General features: G+C 40.2%; 2 protein-coding genes across 2 annotated transcripts; both read right to left on the bottom strand.

Annotated features, from left to right (window-relative positions):
- Positions 1 to 1,273: 1,273 nt before the first annotated feature.
- LOC143543214 (BTB/POZ domain-containing protein At1g63850-like) lies at positions 1,274 to 3,575 on the bottom strand. The gene is made up of 2 exons (XM_077035585.1): positions 2,646 to 3,575; positions 1,274 to 2,424 (listed from the first exon to the last, which is right to left on the bottom strand). The coding sequence occupies exons 1-2, from the start codon at positions 3,573 to 3,575 to the stop codon at positions 1,492 to 1,494; spliced, it is 1,863 nt and encodes a 620-aa protein (XP_076891700.1). The 3' UTR covers positions 1,274 to 1,491.
- Positions 3,576 to 6,511: 2,936 nt separating this feature from the next.
- Positions 6,512 to 9,729, bottom strand: LOC143543213 (uncharacterized). The gene is made up of 5 exons (XM_077035584.1): positions 9,231 to 9,729; positions 9,072 to 9,149; positions 8,106 to 8,187; positions 7,850 to 7,992; positions 6,512 to 7,116 (listed from the first exon to the last, which is right to left on the bottom strand). The coding sequence occupies exons 1-5, from the start codon at positions 9,474 to 9,476 to the stop codon at positions 6,916 to 6,918; spliced, it is 750 nt and encodes a 249-aa protein (XP_076891699.1). The 5' UTR covers positions 9,477 to 9,729; the 3' UTR covers positions 6,512 to 6,915.
- Positions 9,730 to 15,564: the final 5,835 nt, after the last annotated feature.

The following is a 15,564-nucleotide window of genomic DNA, read 5'->3' as shown; positions in this document are numbered from 1 at the left end:
CTGATGAGGGACTATGGAGAAGGCTATTATGCAAGAGAGAAATGGCCTAGTTTATCTGTAGTTGTAATCTTAATCTGACTTGAGTGACTTGTTAGACTTCTTTTGTTTGAACATAAAGCTTTCTTTTGGTTACACATAAAACTTTAATCTTTTAGTATTTAAAAATTAAAAAAAGTTAATATCATCTATAAACAATATATTTGTTTGACATGGGCAGGTTTTAAAGTGCAACAAATTAGGTCACCTCAGTTGAATTTCTTTTCTTATTAAAATGCACATATGGTGAGTATGTGTCAATTTATTAAGCAAGGGTATTAAAATAAATGATGAATACAAATACCATTATTCCATACAATAGTTTGAGCCCAAATGAAACAATTCAAATCAAACAGAATACTAGCCCACATGGTCATTGTAAATGTAATTAGACATAACATACATCACGAATGAGCCGAAAGGAAAGGTAATCAACTTAAATTTATTGGCCAAACTAGAGGGACCACAAGAGTTGGCCAACGTTTTTATTAGAAAAGGGGGTAGAGCCGCATAAAAAAGTTATTTTCATGAACCGAAACCGAGAAGAAACGAATTTTAGGTATAGTTAACAAAAGTCAAAAACCGGGTCGCGTAGAAACTGCATCGGGGTATGGTCGGGTTTTTACTGAGTTTGTTGGGTTTTAGCTGGGGGAAGGTTTGGATTTTGACCGGGTAGAGGTGAAACCGGATCCGGATACGCTTTTATACCGAAATCTGGAAGAAACGAATTTTGGGTATAGTTAACAAAAGTCAAAAAACGGGTAAGGTAGGAACTGCATCCGGATATGTTCAGGTTTTTACCAGGTTTGTTGGGTTTTAGCTGGGTCAGGTTCGGATTTTGACCGGACAGAGGTGAAACCATGTCAGGATACGTTTTTTTCTAAGAAGTCAAAACCTGGTTAATACCCGCAGTTCATGTAGGAACGGTTCCGGGTCGGGTTTGAAACCGAGGTTTTTTTGCCCACCTCTAAAAAAAAGGTTAACAAAAATACTTTCTTCGTGTAGTCCCCGTAAAATTGTCACGATACATAAATTAAGCTAAATATTAAATATATATTATAAAAAAAGAAAATTTATTGTGAACTTGTTGAAAAGTCAACTTTCGTCATTATCCATAGCAACTTATAACATTTTTATGTATCATGAGCAACCACATATCAATAAATACATAATCCCTTAGTGTCAAACTTAATATCAAGTGTGTTTTACAACTATGAACACCAAAATAAAGTTAAATAACAATTCTATTTTTAGCCCACAAATCGTCAAATCATGAATAAACAAAAGATCCCCAAAAAGGAAAATGTTTAAAAGATTTGACTTTGACCAAATGACTTCTTTTATTCATAAATCATCCTCTCCATATAACCTTAAGTTAGAACTTAGAAATGCAAATATCATTTTACCTAAACTATATGATAAAAGAAGAAACAAAGAAGCCCACATACCCGAACCTCACGAGTTCCCGCCATTCGCAAACCCTTTTCGCAACTCGGGATTTCTCCAAAACGCTCGTTTCCACCAAACTTCAAACCCTTTTTGTATATTCGGGCAATCATCACCCAAGTTCAAAAACCGGTCAAACCAAGACATCAAGATTTCTTGTTGCCAATCAAGAGGCAAAGTCAAAATAGTATTACTCAACCCTTCTTCGACTAAATTACGGTCTAGCCCTCTTGACCCTCTTCTCATCCAAGTGAAATCATCATAAAAGGGTTCCAACCATGTTTGTAAAAGCAAGCATTTTGACTCTTTTGAAGCCAAAAGTTGACCTTTTCCGATACCCACAAACAATCTTGCAGTAACTCGACTAATTTCATATCTATGAATCCCAGGCACTTTAGAATGCACTTCAGATAACTCGGTTTGTGATGCCCATAGTTTCAAGAAATCCTCTGATATTTGTCTATCGATTAAAATATCAAGAAGCCAATGTAAATTACCCGATTGTCGTGTGATTTGATCCACATCTTGCAAATCTCCTTTAGAAGCTTTCAAGAAATGACATTGTAACAAATTTAAACACTTGTCACACGCAGAGTATAACGTCTCTTTCTTCAAATCATCTTTCGATGAATTCTCATGAAGCATTTTCGAGACCAAAACCTTCATATCGCGTCTTGCTTTTTCATCCTTTCCTTCAAGAACTACATTTAAAAGCTTAAGAAGTATTTCTTGATTATTATTATTATTACTACCATTATCATCATTCCCATGTGTAACATCAAATGATACTCGTGTTAAAACTTCTCCCGCGTTAACCCCTTCAAGTTGCAACTCGGATAATAAAGATGAAACCTTTTCTTCATCGTCCTCGGCCCATGGAGCCGCCTCTAAATACTCCAAACAAGATAAAACCCCCGCATCAAACCCTATTGCTGCCGACACCTATGTTATATTACAATGTAAAGACCCATTACATGTTATAAACATTATTCAAAACTAACTATAGTAAGGTATATGTTAAATCAGGTTTGGATCAAATACAAATTAAATTAACGTGCTAACTATAAGAATCAAGTATTGTAATTATATATACAACATAGTGTAATTAAACTACAACGCAATTACATAATTACACTACTTGATTTTAAATTGAATAAGATTACCTTCAAAATACCAAGAACCTTAGAAACATCATCTTTCATAAGCTTCCTCTTCAAATCTTGATAATACATCAACCGAATCGACTCGATATAAACCTCAATATCATCACAATCAGCAATCTCAACAATGTAAGGATTACTATTATCAATCAACCCTCTTAATTGCTGCCCTTGCAGCCCAACGTTTCGTCGATTATCCACCAACTTATCCGCAAAAAACCGACTATGAGTCACCAAGATCTGCCTATGCACATTCATACAAACACTCAACCCATCTTTAGAGCTCAAAGTAAGCTTCACATCACTCGAAACCGGGTCATTAAACATACTCCCAGGGCTAACACAGGACAATATGTCCAACAATCTTTGTTCCATCACGTGACCGATCACGTGACCATTACTAGGTCTTTTAAGGGTTGTAATTGGCCCATTGTTGGTGATCTTCGAATCGGGTTCATTCGCCATCATTTCGAATAGAGTCGGGCTGGATCGGGTCGGTGGCGGTGACGATATCGGGTTCAAAAGCCCGGCAGTTAGTGCAGAGTTGAATTGGGTAAAAGATGGCGACAATGTTTCTTGGTAGTTGCCGGCGCCGCCGTGCACGGCGGCGGCGGTGGTGGTAGGCATTTTGGGTGTCTTTTGGGGTTTCCCAAGATTTTTTTCTGAGTCTAAAGGTTGAAACTTTTCGACGGAAAAAAATTCCGGCGACTTTTCCGGCGGCGGCGGTGGTGGCGGCGGCGGAGTTGAAGTGGGTTTGTAGGAAGAGACGGCGGGAGGGCAGCACCAGGAGGTGTTTTCCGGCGAGACGGCGGCGGGGTGGTGGTGGGCGGCTGCGGAGATGGTGGTTTCTTTAATAACACGGCGGCGGCGGAATCTGATGGTGGGTTTTTTTTTGGGGTGTGAGGAGGCAGTGGTGGCAGCTGCCATATGCATATGAATATATGAATATGAGTGGGTGGTATATTACTATATTGTTGTCGTCTTTTAGGTTAATTTGGCATCAAAGTTGTACTACCATATAATATAACATAAAGAAATAATAATGTAGTAGTAGTTGTTGTTTGTTAATGGCGGTTGATACAAGAAAGTGTGTGTTGTTATGTTATGTTATTATGTGTGAAAGAGAGAAACTGACAGACAGACAGACAGACAGACAGGTCATAGACTCATAGTTACCATACATATCCATACATACATGTTGTCATCATCAACAATAATAAACCTTTTTACAAGATTATAATAAGTTTGACGGACCATTTCAACAGTTACTTCTTTTTTGGAATATTGAGACCTAACATAGTAACAACGTAACATACATGATACATTGTAATATTGTATTCCCTGGTGCAAGTGTGTAACACTACTGCCGTTACCGTCCAATGATAGAGTCAGAGAAAGTCAAAAGTGGATCGGATTAGAGACGAGTTTATGAGAGGGAAAAAACCGGACTGATTTGAAAGTGGTTAAGACTAAATCAAGCTTGTGACTTGGTTTCACTCAATGTTTTGAATCGGTTGCTGATTTTAAAAAGGAAAATTATTTCTCTTGAACTCTTCACCAACTTCTCATTATTATCAACCGTGTTTATTAGTCTCAACTGCACATTCTCACCTTCTTGTTATTTCAATGTTTTTTATTTGATTCATATAATTCAAGCTAAATATATAAATTGAAGTTTATTAAATGTAAATAAGAGAGAAAGAAAAATAATTAAGAGTTTGAAAAGACATTATTTACATAAAATGGTTCATTGAGTCTGGTTGTTGTAATCAAATTGATTAAATTAATATTACCCATACTCGCAAATCATCATAGAATATTTGACTCTAAACACAACACTAATATATATATATATATATATATATATATATATTGGGTTCGGCATGATCTATTCAATTGGTAGCCTGTCAACTTGAAAATTTTCAACCTACTAAACTAACACGATTGACATATCCAATCCAAGTTATATTTAGCTCAGCATTTTATCTTAACATAACACAATTTAATAAAGGAGGTTCATGAAGAAAGTGAAGGAAACAATAAACACCGTTTCAAAAAGTAAGAACATAGTTGGCACACTTTTTCCATACCTATTACCTAATACCTTGCATGTTCTTAGGAATAATTATCATATCAACTTTTTCCCTTTTAAACAATAAAAGTTAAATATGCTTAATTATTACAAACTAATTTCAAATACTAAATAGTAAAAAAGAAATATAAGGCTATGTGTAGTGGAGGGGCTACAAATGGGGGCGAATTGTGACTCGTGGCGCCCAGTTAGCAAAGCGAGCGAATTTGTTTTTGGGGTGTAATGGTGTAGAGTTGGGCCCACAGTATCTTTTTTTATTATTTTCTTTTTATAATTAAACTAATCAAATAAAAACTAATTTATTTAAATAATAAAATAAAAATACATTAAAATTAAAAAGAAATACAAAAAAAACATAACTAAAAAAAGATACATAACTAAAAAAATACTAATATCCATAATATTCGCGCATTTTTTCAATTCGTTGTCATTGCAATAATGCGACCTCTTCGTGTAACCCGGCCGCTTTGAGGGATTCGTATTCTTCACTCATTTCCCGCAATTCCAACATAGCGGCAATTTTTTCTTGTTGTTTGTTGGTTTCTCTCATGACAGCGGTGAGTTCCACGAGTTTCGGTTGGTTCGGGTTGTTTGTGTATTCATTTTGCTAGATTTTTTGAAGAATTTGAGTATGGATTGTGTATGAAATGAAGAACAAGGTGTATGTTTATATATATATATATATACATAGTTTAAATTAAATAATTTTTTTTTAACATTTGACCGTTGTCAAACGGTCATTTATATATAATATTATTATTTTCTTCTCCAACCGGCGACAAATACAACCGGCCCCCGTCCCTTCTCGCCCAATTATCGCCCCCCCCCCCCCCCCGGGGGGGTGTTCTAGCCCCTTCGCGCCCGTTTGTCGCCTAAGCCCACGCCCACCACACTCAGCCTAATAATTAACGAGAAAGTGCTTTAAAAGTTATTAGGCCATCAATAATGGCCTAATGGGGAACACCTCTGCTAACTATCTGAGAAACATCTCACAGACCATTTCAGGTAAACGTTTTTCAGGCACAAAGGCCGCGAGGGTGGAACGAAAAATAGGAGTTGGATGCAAAAGAGTGTGTTTAATTGTTTATTTTATTGCACAAACTAATAAAAAAACCACCATATCATATTCCTTTATTAATAAATAAAAACAAATAAAATAAAAATGAAACCTGTTGAAATCATTATACAATTAGAAGTTTGGGACATTTTTCAAATGAAATTTACATAAAGGTGACATAGTAAAGACGTTTTACACTATTTAGTAAAATCATTACAAATGTTCTTAAACCACCAGATTACATAATTGTTTCATGTTTGAATTTCTTAACAACTTTTAAAAAAAGTTTCATAAAGTTGCTTAAACACTTTCTTAAACTCCTTTTACTCAATTTACAAAATTATATAATTGTGATCAAACCTTTTGTAAATAGTTAACTAAACTAGATAGAGTAATTGAAATATTTGTTCTTGCCAGGCTAATAACTTGCTACTTGATCGAGCTTAATAAGATTTTGGCCTTCACATATAACGAGTATGGTATCAAGGGATATCCACCCGATAACCCGAAACATGCATACCCGTTTTCACGAATGATACCCGTAAGCATTTTATATATATATTTTTATTCTTCTCTGTTATTGGGTAATAGTATAATCAACTATTTCCTTAATTTTTAGTTTCTATAATTAATTTTCTTCGGTAATAAAGTTATATCAAAATTTAAAAAGTATAAAAGTTATTAGAAACATCAACATGTAGTTTTTAACACGCAAATGTGTATACCCAACACCTGACGGGTATTGGCCTTGTATGGAACATGACTTTACAATCAGGTATGAATCTCTGATAACCAATATCTATCCCAAATCCGCCCCATTGTCATGTTTACAAGAGGACAACATCCCATTACCACAAGGTCAATCCTCTCGCCTCAAAGGCATGCTACTCTTTTCGGTCCATACGTTCCTAGGGATCCAGAGATCGCCTGGATAAACATGTTGGTTCTGTTGTATTGGCAACATCCAACATAGTTTTTAGGACACAGAACATCAACTTATTTATGTAAGGACACTAATAAGTAATATATATTGTATATACTATACATAATGGAATACATTTTGCATAAACAAGAGAACGAGTCTGCCTTAGTGCACGTGGCTGACCCATGGGATCAAGTTGAGTCTAGTGAAGCTTTGACAGCAGATACAAGCAACATGAAGATAGTAACACCGAGCCTGAGAAACATAATAAATCTGTAGGGGTTAGAATGGCTGCCTTCTTACTCTTTTCAAATAATCCGATTAACAGAAGCATCACTATCACATGACCAAGCTTTGTTTTCAGCTCGTTAACGGATTTTATCTCCAACCATTTTGGTCTTTCCTGAAACAATATTGTCAGCAAGTACAAAACCGGTCAGTATATGACACGGAAAGATCTAAACATATAAGGCGTGAAAGTGTTGGATTTGCGTTTAAAAATTTCATTCAGTAGAACAAGGATAAATCTCATATATACCCAACCAAAAGTAAAAACTTCGTATATACCCCAACTTCAATGTATTTATACTTAATGACCATTCTACCCTTTTCTGATATAGTTGTTTAAACCCTACGTCTTTTTTATTTGGATTTTGATGGACATCAACGATAAGCAAACGAACCAAACTGTCGTCACTCCTCTAATGTTCTCTCTGCGGCAGAGATAATCGAACAAGTGAACTTGTATGTTCAAATTAGGTAAGTCAAACTTGAATTAGATAATTGAACCAGGTATAATCGAATGATAAGCAATCTAACATTAATCAGTGTCGAACCAAGTATAATCAATCACATATGTATCCATCTGGTTATCACATTAGGGCATATTATTGCATCGCTTTATCACATTTGTTTATCGACTTCTTTTCGTTTTTGTTTTAAATGTAAATTGTTTGTGGGAAAAAAGAAACAAGAAGTTAAAAATGGGTACAAAAAATATTTAAGCTAAAAATGAATAAATAAATCGGCCTATATCAAATTATAAAGTTTTAGGTAAACTTTAGCGTAGAATGGTCATTTATTAAATTATTTTTAATGAATTGGGTATATTTTATATGATATAGCCCTGAACAAACCTTTAGAACAAACAAGCCGAAGAGATTAGATCTGCGAGTAGTTGCTCTATCTGATCCCGACTTTGCAGTGTCAAGATTGCTGATGAAAAGCTCATACAAACCCATGCCAAAAACCAACATCACAGTTCCCAATAGATACACATCTGGTTAAGAAAAGGCCATAGATATGTACATAGCACGTTAATACATATTATGTAAAAACTCAAAAGGTCAGTTTGGTCTTTAAGGCTGGTTTTGATATGCTTGAAAATATTACCAATGGCTTCCACTAGCTGGAAGATCCCTGGCTTATGTCTCACAAAGTACTCTTGGAATGATGCCACAACGTAGGCACAACCCTGGATAGCATATAATGCACAATCATAAAAAGGTCGATGTTATACAAACACTTCCAAAAGGGTACACTAGACATATTGTCACATCATATGACGTCAAACAAGCTATATGATATGGGCAAATAATGGCCATCTAGGCCATTTGTCACTATCAGTGTCGTATCAGTCATTTATGTATATGTCAAATAGGTTATATGTGTCGTATGATTCGCATGCCATATGGCTCATATCAAGTCATATAACATATAAGTGGTGTCTAAAGTGTGACATATAAGTGGTGTCTAAAGTGTGTATGTGGTGCTAGCCAAACCATCATAAAACAACACAAAAAGTTGTTCAATCAAATATATGAATTGAATTTTGAATATTTGACTTGAATTTTCGAATTTGAAATTTCGAAGTTGGATTCAAATTCGAAATAGATTCGACCAATTCAATTCGAATTTAGGGAAAAAAAGTACTTCTAATCTCAAAACCACTACAAATTTAAGTTTTTTAATCTAAAAAAACATATATAAGCAAATAAACTATTCAAAGTTGCAACATCCAAAACATCCTCTAATTATTCAAAGCGACAACGTCCAATTATCTGTAAATAGCAACCGACAAAAGTATTATGAATTAATAACCAAAATGTTGAACTTCCAACTTTTAGAACATGTATTAAACTGAATACTAATTTTAAATCGAATAAAAATTAAAATCATAATTTCGTATTCTATTCGAAATTCAATTACTAAATATCGAATAATTGAAAACCGAATTCAAACTTTCAAATTCGAATTTGATTAAAATCGAATTTCAAATTCTTCAAGTCCGATTCATATACTTAACATCCACATGACGAATGATGATAACGGTAGTACCAAATTGTTATAGTATCATACCTTTATGAAACACAGAAAAGACCCGATTAACGATCCCATAACCGCAAAAAGAGCCAAGAACCGGCAATTATAAATAACCTACACCAATTACATATAATCTTCAACACAACCATCATGCTATCCTATCAACTATAATTAAATCGAATACGAGTTTATGACCTTCTCAATTGTTTCCTCCCAACGTTGCGATTTCCCCGTAAAGGGCGAGTTATGACGCTTGGTTGAAGAACGAACCTCGGCTATATTCATGGGCAAATGGGTGTCTTGTGTAGAGCTGGTGGCCATACACATCATGGGCAATCTAACACCCGGTGGGCGGTAACGGCCATAGAGCCAGTTAACCTTGGAACCGGACTTTGTAGGGGTGAACAAGATTGGTCTTGAGGGATTGGTGGTCAGCCTCATGGTTGAGAAATTGAATAAAGATTGGAAGTAATAAAGTGAAGTGAACAATAATAATAATAAGAAGAAGAATGTTTGAAGTGAAAGACGTAATAATAATGGTAATGATTTAGGTGATGATTCAGAGGAAAGCAAATATGAATTAACGACTCACAAGCCACCACATAGAGATTCTGTCTATATCTGTTAAAAATATCTACAACCACTTGTCGAATTCTCGTAAGAGTTGATTGATTAACGGTCAATTTAGCGTACAAACAACCTACCCGAAATATGTACAAAATAAAAAGTCATCGTATAAAACTTCTGAAGAGGTAGGTCCCAGCAGAGCCCAGTTGGACCCGCAAGACGCACCTTGAAGAGGGACGTCTGCGCAGAAACCAACTGGATCCGCAGGACCAACCATGCTCAGAGACGTGACGTCCTTACGCGCAGTACGCAAGCTGTTCCCGCAGGAAATACCTCCCAATGGTGAAGGACTCCGCCTGTTCCCGCAGCCTCGGATACAAGCCATCAGGGAAGGCCACCCACGCAGCAAGGCTACACGCACAAGGTACTTAGCTCTCAATCACTCAGTGTCACCTGAAGGAATGAGCAAAGCCGGGAACAATCCCGCACAGTGGCGGGAGGGGGAATACTCCCGCCCAAATAAGCCAGTCCGTACGATACAGGAAGATCTTCTGTACTGTACCTGACGAGGTATGGGCAAAAGATCTGACTAAAGATACGACAGCTTATTGACAACAGTATGGCGAGCAGCATGCTCCTTTACTGTATGTCACTATTAGCTGCTGCCTACTCACCAACTACTGCCATACCACGTGCATAGCCGGCAGTTGGTGGAAAAGGAATGGTACACAGCAGGCCTGGTCACTATCAGCCGCTGCCTACCCACCAACTACCAGCAGGGCACGTGCGTAGGCCACTGTTGGTTGAACATGAATACTATTCAGCCGGCCACACCTCCTTGGAAACCTACCTTCGGCTATAAATACCACAAATGGTATGACCATCTCATCTTATCATATCTTATCACATTATCATCATATATACCTGATATCTGCTCTAGCAATCTCTTAATATACATTTATATTTAAAGAGCAATCTAGTCTGATTCTCACGCCGGAGGGTGGTCACAAGGAGGAACCCCCCCCCCCCCTTCTCAGTGACAAGCTCACGGTGTCTGTTTTGCAGGTTATCAGAAGAACCATCTTCTCTGGGTCTAACCCCTCGTGGGAAACATCTATCTAACCCTCAGGTTATCCGTAATCTGTCATGGGTCCGGTAAGTGTTTCTTCATTGGCGCCATCCGTGCATAAAGCTAGAACATTTTTCTCCAGTTTTTTCAAACTTCTAAGATGGTTAAAGAAACTCCGGTAACCACAACCCCAGCTACTGGGGGGAATACCGGCTACACAGTTTTTACAAACACTACCCTGGTTACCCAAGCCGGGGCAAGTGAAGTAAATTTTACGAACACTACCCCAGTTACCCAAGCTGAGGCAAGTGCAGTAAATAATCGCTCACTGGGATTCACCGATACCCAGTTAGAGAAACGAACAAGACTCCCCCGCCAAACACTCGATGAAGTTAAGGCATGGGCGGAGGCACGTCAAAAGGAATTCCAAGCTGAGTTGGACGAACGCTTGCGTTCCGTCCAACAGGCTGACGAATTCGAAGAGTACTTGGACGATGACTCGGAGGAATCCGACTCCGACGCGAACCCTCGCCATAGGGCAAAAGGGAAGCGTAAGGAAACGGACTCCCAACCGAGAAGGCATTTTGGAGAAGCCTTCAAACCAAAAAACACAGGTGGAAGTCCACGTGACTTCTCCAAAACATTCAGACCAAACGTTGCAAATGCGGGAACGTCCAAATTTGCGAGGGACATTGCGGAAGCAATCGCCCCAAAAAGTGCCAAACAAATGTCCAGCATAGGCACATATGATGGTATATCTGACCCAGATGATCATTTGAACAGATTCATAGCGGGGGCAACCGTCAGTAGTTGGACGGAACCTACGTGGTGTTACATGTTCCAAATGACGCTGGTTGGGGCTGCTAGAGCGTGGTTCGATCGTCTACCGGTCAACCACATCTACGACTGGGCAGACTTCCAACAGAAGTTTAGCCAACACTTCAGCCAGCAAAGAAAGTATACCGAGGAGCAATGGACAATCCTCAAATGCATTCGAGAGAGAGATGAATCTTTGCTAGACTTCATCACTCGCTTCAACTCGAAGAAGCTAAGTCTGGGTAACATTAGCGAAGATCTTGTTCGCGCTGCTTTTATTCAGGGCGCGAACGACCCAGAGCTCATCCGCACCTTAACGGGTAAAGATGGCATGCCATCCACATGGGATGCCATCATGACAGCAGCAAAACGCTTTGCGGAAACGGAAAAGCAACTGGGTAGAGATCTCCCACAGAGCACAAACCTCTACACCCAGAAAACAAGGGAAGACAACGTCCTTACCGCCCGATTAAACAAAAAGCGAAAGCTAGGCATTTGGCAGTCAAGGGTAAACTTTGACACCTCATCCGGCTTGCAACATCGGTTAGGCGGAAGGGATAACGTACGGTCGAACCAGAACTCCAGATGGACGCCGCTCACCAAAAGCGTCACCGAGATATTCGCCACTGAGGAGCTCCCATGGCCAAAGCCTCCAATAATCCGACATCGTCACAATGCTGATCGGAATAAATACTGTGACTTTCACAGGACAAAAGGCCACAACACCGAAGAATGCATAGACGTAAAGACATGGTCGAAGCATTTGTCAGAGATGGGACGCTCGCGCACCTAGTGGCGCAATGAACGCTGAGCAGGCTGATGCGTGTAGAACCCCAGCTGGGGAAAACACGAATAAAAATTCCAGCTTCAATGTGGAGACTACATGCTGCGTAAAGAACGAGATCCCGAACCAGGTGCGTATCGGCTCGATGGCACTCCCATCCCAACAACATGGAAGGGAGCTCATTTACACAGTTTGCATGTAAATCAATTCCAAATTTGTAAAGAAAAGGCCAAGAGCCACTTCTAATGGAAATGATTCTCCTTAAAACATCGATGCTGATGATTTTACATTTATACTTTTATGAACTATCAACACGGATATGCCGGTTTTCACCGCATAATTACGTGAAAAGTCGTTGCATGGGGAAGGCGGCAAAACCCGCATAAACCCAAAAAACGGCAAACCTTCACGCAGGTCAGTTGACGGGGAAAAGTTCAGTCATCCCACTAAATGAAAGTGCCGGTCTATCCGCATGAATCATGAGAGGAAACTGAACACTAACCTATCAACAACCAAGCGTCGAACGGTTAATTTATTCAACACGGGTATGCCGGTTTTCACCGCATAATTACGTGGAAAGTCGTTGCATGGGGAAGGCGGCAAAACCCGCATAAACCCAAAAAACGGCAAACCTTCACGCAGGTCAGTTGACGGGGAAAAGTTCAGTCATCCCACTAAATGAAAGTGCCGGTCTATCCGCATGAATCATGAGAGGAAACTGAACACTAACCTATCAACAACCAAGCGTCGAACGGTTAATTTATTCAACACGGGTATGCCGGTTTTCACCGCATAATTACGTGGAAAGTCGTTGCATGGGGAAGGCGGCAAAACCCGCATAAACCCAAAAAACGGCAAACCTTCACGCAGGTCAGTCGAAGGGGAAAAGTTCAGTCATCCCATTAAATGAAAGTGCCGGTCTATCCGCATGAATCATGAGAGGAAACTGAACACTAACCTATTGACAACCGCGCGTCGAACGGTTATTCAAGAAAATTTCTAACAAAAGGATGAGGAAAACCTACACGCAGGTCAGATATAGGTAAAGTTTAGCCATCCTACTGAGTGCAAGTGACGGTCCTACCCGCACAATCACGAAAGAGGAAGCAAAACTTCACACCTATTATCTACCACGTTCAAAGGTTAACTTATCCTAAACACTTAGAAATTTCAAAAAAGATGAGGAAAACCTACACGCAGGTCAGATATAGGTAAAGTTTAGCCATCCTACTAAGTGCAAGTGACGGTCCTACCCGCACAATCACGAAAGAGGAAGCAAAACTTCAACCTATTATCTACCACGTTCAAAGGTTAACTTATTCTACACTTGGAAAATTGCTAATTTAAACTAAAGTATGCAAGTCATATAACGTTTATAAAGCAAGGAATCCAAAGAAAATAGCGGTCTTACCCGCAAAAAGATTTATATTTCACAATGAATCATTACAAGAATGGCCGGGTAACTACCCGCCTACAAGAAAATAAATCTATACAAGCTAAATCTATCCTAGCAGTGGGAAGGGATCTTCAGGATCAGGCTTCAGGGCCACTTCCACTTGGACCAGCACCATCAGTAGAGCGTGGCAGTTCAAGGAAAGCTTTAAGGATAGCTAGCCCATCATCAGCAGCAGCAACTTCGTTTACCTTCTCCACCACCGGATGCGGGAAGGCGGCGTATTGATTTACTGCTTGGTCGTATACAGCTTCAGTATCTACATCGAATAAAGGGAAGTTGGAAGGCGGGATGCCTTTCTCAACGAACCCTAGACCAAGCAGGAAGCCGGCCTTTTCCCCATCCTCGTGAGAAGCGTTGAGGGCTGCGCTCATAGCATCGTCATAAGATGTCTCTGAGAAGACCCGATGCACAACCTACAAAAGAAAATATACAAGTGTCAAAAACCTTTTCTATTTACAAAGAAAAGCGTGAGGACATGAAAACATACCTGAGACAACGCTTCTCGAAGAAGCCATTCCTTGGCAACCAGAGCTTCTTGGAGGGCAGCTTGAGCTTCGTTACGGGCGCGTTCGGCTTCACTCTTGTTGAGGTTGGCAAGCAACACTTCTTTAGCCGCAGCCTCTTCGACGCCCTTTAGCTTCCGCTCAGTATGGTCAAGCACCCCCCTCTGGTCCAAGATCTCCTGGAGCTTTTTGGTGTCTTCCATCGCCAAGGCATCATGAGCCTGCTGGAGAGCCTCTAATTTGGCTTTAAGCTCTTCATTCTCCACGCGTAGAGGCTCAGCAACAGCTTCAGCCTTGGTGGCCCTCTCGGTTGCGTTCCTCGCAGTCTCCTTAGCCAGCCGAAGCTGTTCATTAACAGCTTGGGCAGCCTTGGAACGGGCCTCGAGTTGAGCCTGAACTTCAACCTCGAGGGCCTTGAAGGCCTTCTCCTTTTCCGTAGCCACTGCGGAAAGCCTTTGGTTCTCCTCCCGGACAGCCCGCACCTGAGCCACTTCTTTAAGGCGAGCTGCTTTTAACTTGTCGTTTTCACGACAAAGCAGCTCGACGCGCGGCTGCATCCGGGCCAGGAGAACCCGAAGCTCATTGGTTAGCCTACCCTCCTGGTAGCTAGCCATGGCTTCCCCCAACGCACCACTGGGAGCAGCGTGACGAGCCCATTCCATGCACTCTACAGGGGTGCGAATGGTTGTTCCTCGGCGAATGTTTCATCGTGGATCATACACTTCATTGGAATCCGACACTGCAAAAAACATAAAGCAGTTAGGAAAAGATGATAAAAAAATATGAAAAGGGCCAAAAGAACCCTACGCACCTGTAGGGTCAATAACAGGCCGATAGCCGCCGAACCCATCACCTGAACCCAAGGGAAATCCATCCAAGAGGTCAGGCAGATGGGAAGGTGGCAGAGATTGGCGAGAAGCCCCATGCGTACCTGATGGATCGGCCGTCGTTGCCGATGACGGGGGCATGGTAGCAGCCGCCGCGGTCGGTGCCGCGGAATCCGCAGCAAGAGTGACCGCCGGCTCAGTGAAAGATGCTGTAAAAATAGCACTCACAGCCGGCGGTGACGTCATCTCAGCTGGAACAGTCGGCTCAAAGGAGTGAGCAACTGAACCAACGAAAGCAGGCGCAGGCGCCTGGGTCGTCGCCTCAGGTAGGCTGACCAAGCCTACCGTCATTGGCGGAGAGGTACTCCTCTGCGCTCCACCCTGGAATGCGTCAACATCCACGCCTGCGTAAAGAAGATAAGTGTTAACGATATTAAACTATGAAGTTAAAAGATAAAGGAAGTTTGTACTTACGGGTTTTCTTGAGCCTAAAGGTACGGAGAGGCG

This window comes from Bidens hawaiensis, unplaced genomic scaffold (assembly GCF_021521415.1).
Source record: "Bidens hawaiensis isolate Kalapana, Puna unplaced genomic scaffold, B.hawaiensis_p1.1 tig00013078_1, whole genome shotgun sequence".
In the NCBI taxonomy this organism is placed as follows: domain Eukaryota; kingdom Viridiplantae; phylum Streptophyta; class Magnoliopsida; order Asterales; family Asteraceae; genus Bidens; species Bidens hawaiensis.
Note: the sequence above shows the minus strand (reverse complement) of the source record. Positions and strands in the feature narration are given on the sequence as shown.

Bases quoted from the DNA above. Each gene is read 5' to 3' on its own strand.
- LOC143543214 (XM_077035585.1), bottom strand. From the start codon at position 3,575: ATGCATATGGCAGCTGCCACCACTGCCTCCTCACACCCCAAAAAAAAA. The intron at 2,425-2,645 runs GTAATCTTATTC...AATATAACATAG, and splicing joins AGGTTCTTGGTATTTTGAAG to GTGTCGGCAGCAATAGGGTT.
- LOC143543213 (XM_077035584.1), bottom strand. From the start codon at position 9,476: ATGAGGCTGACCACCAATCCCTCAAGACCAATCTTGTTCACCCCTACA. The intron at 7,993-8,105 runs GTAATATTTTCA...TTTCTTAACCAG, and splicing joins CCAGCTAGTGGAAGCCATTG to ATGTGTATCTATTGGGAACT. The intron at 7,117-7,849 runs GTTTGTTCAGGG...ATATTGTTTCAG, and splicing joins TCGGCTTGTTTGTTCTAAAG to GAAAGACCAAAATGGTTGGA.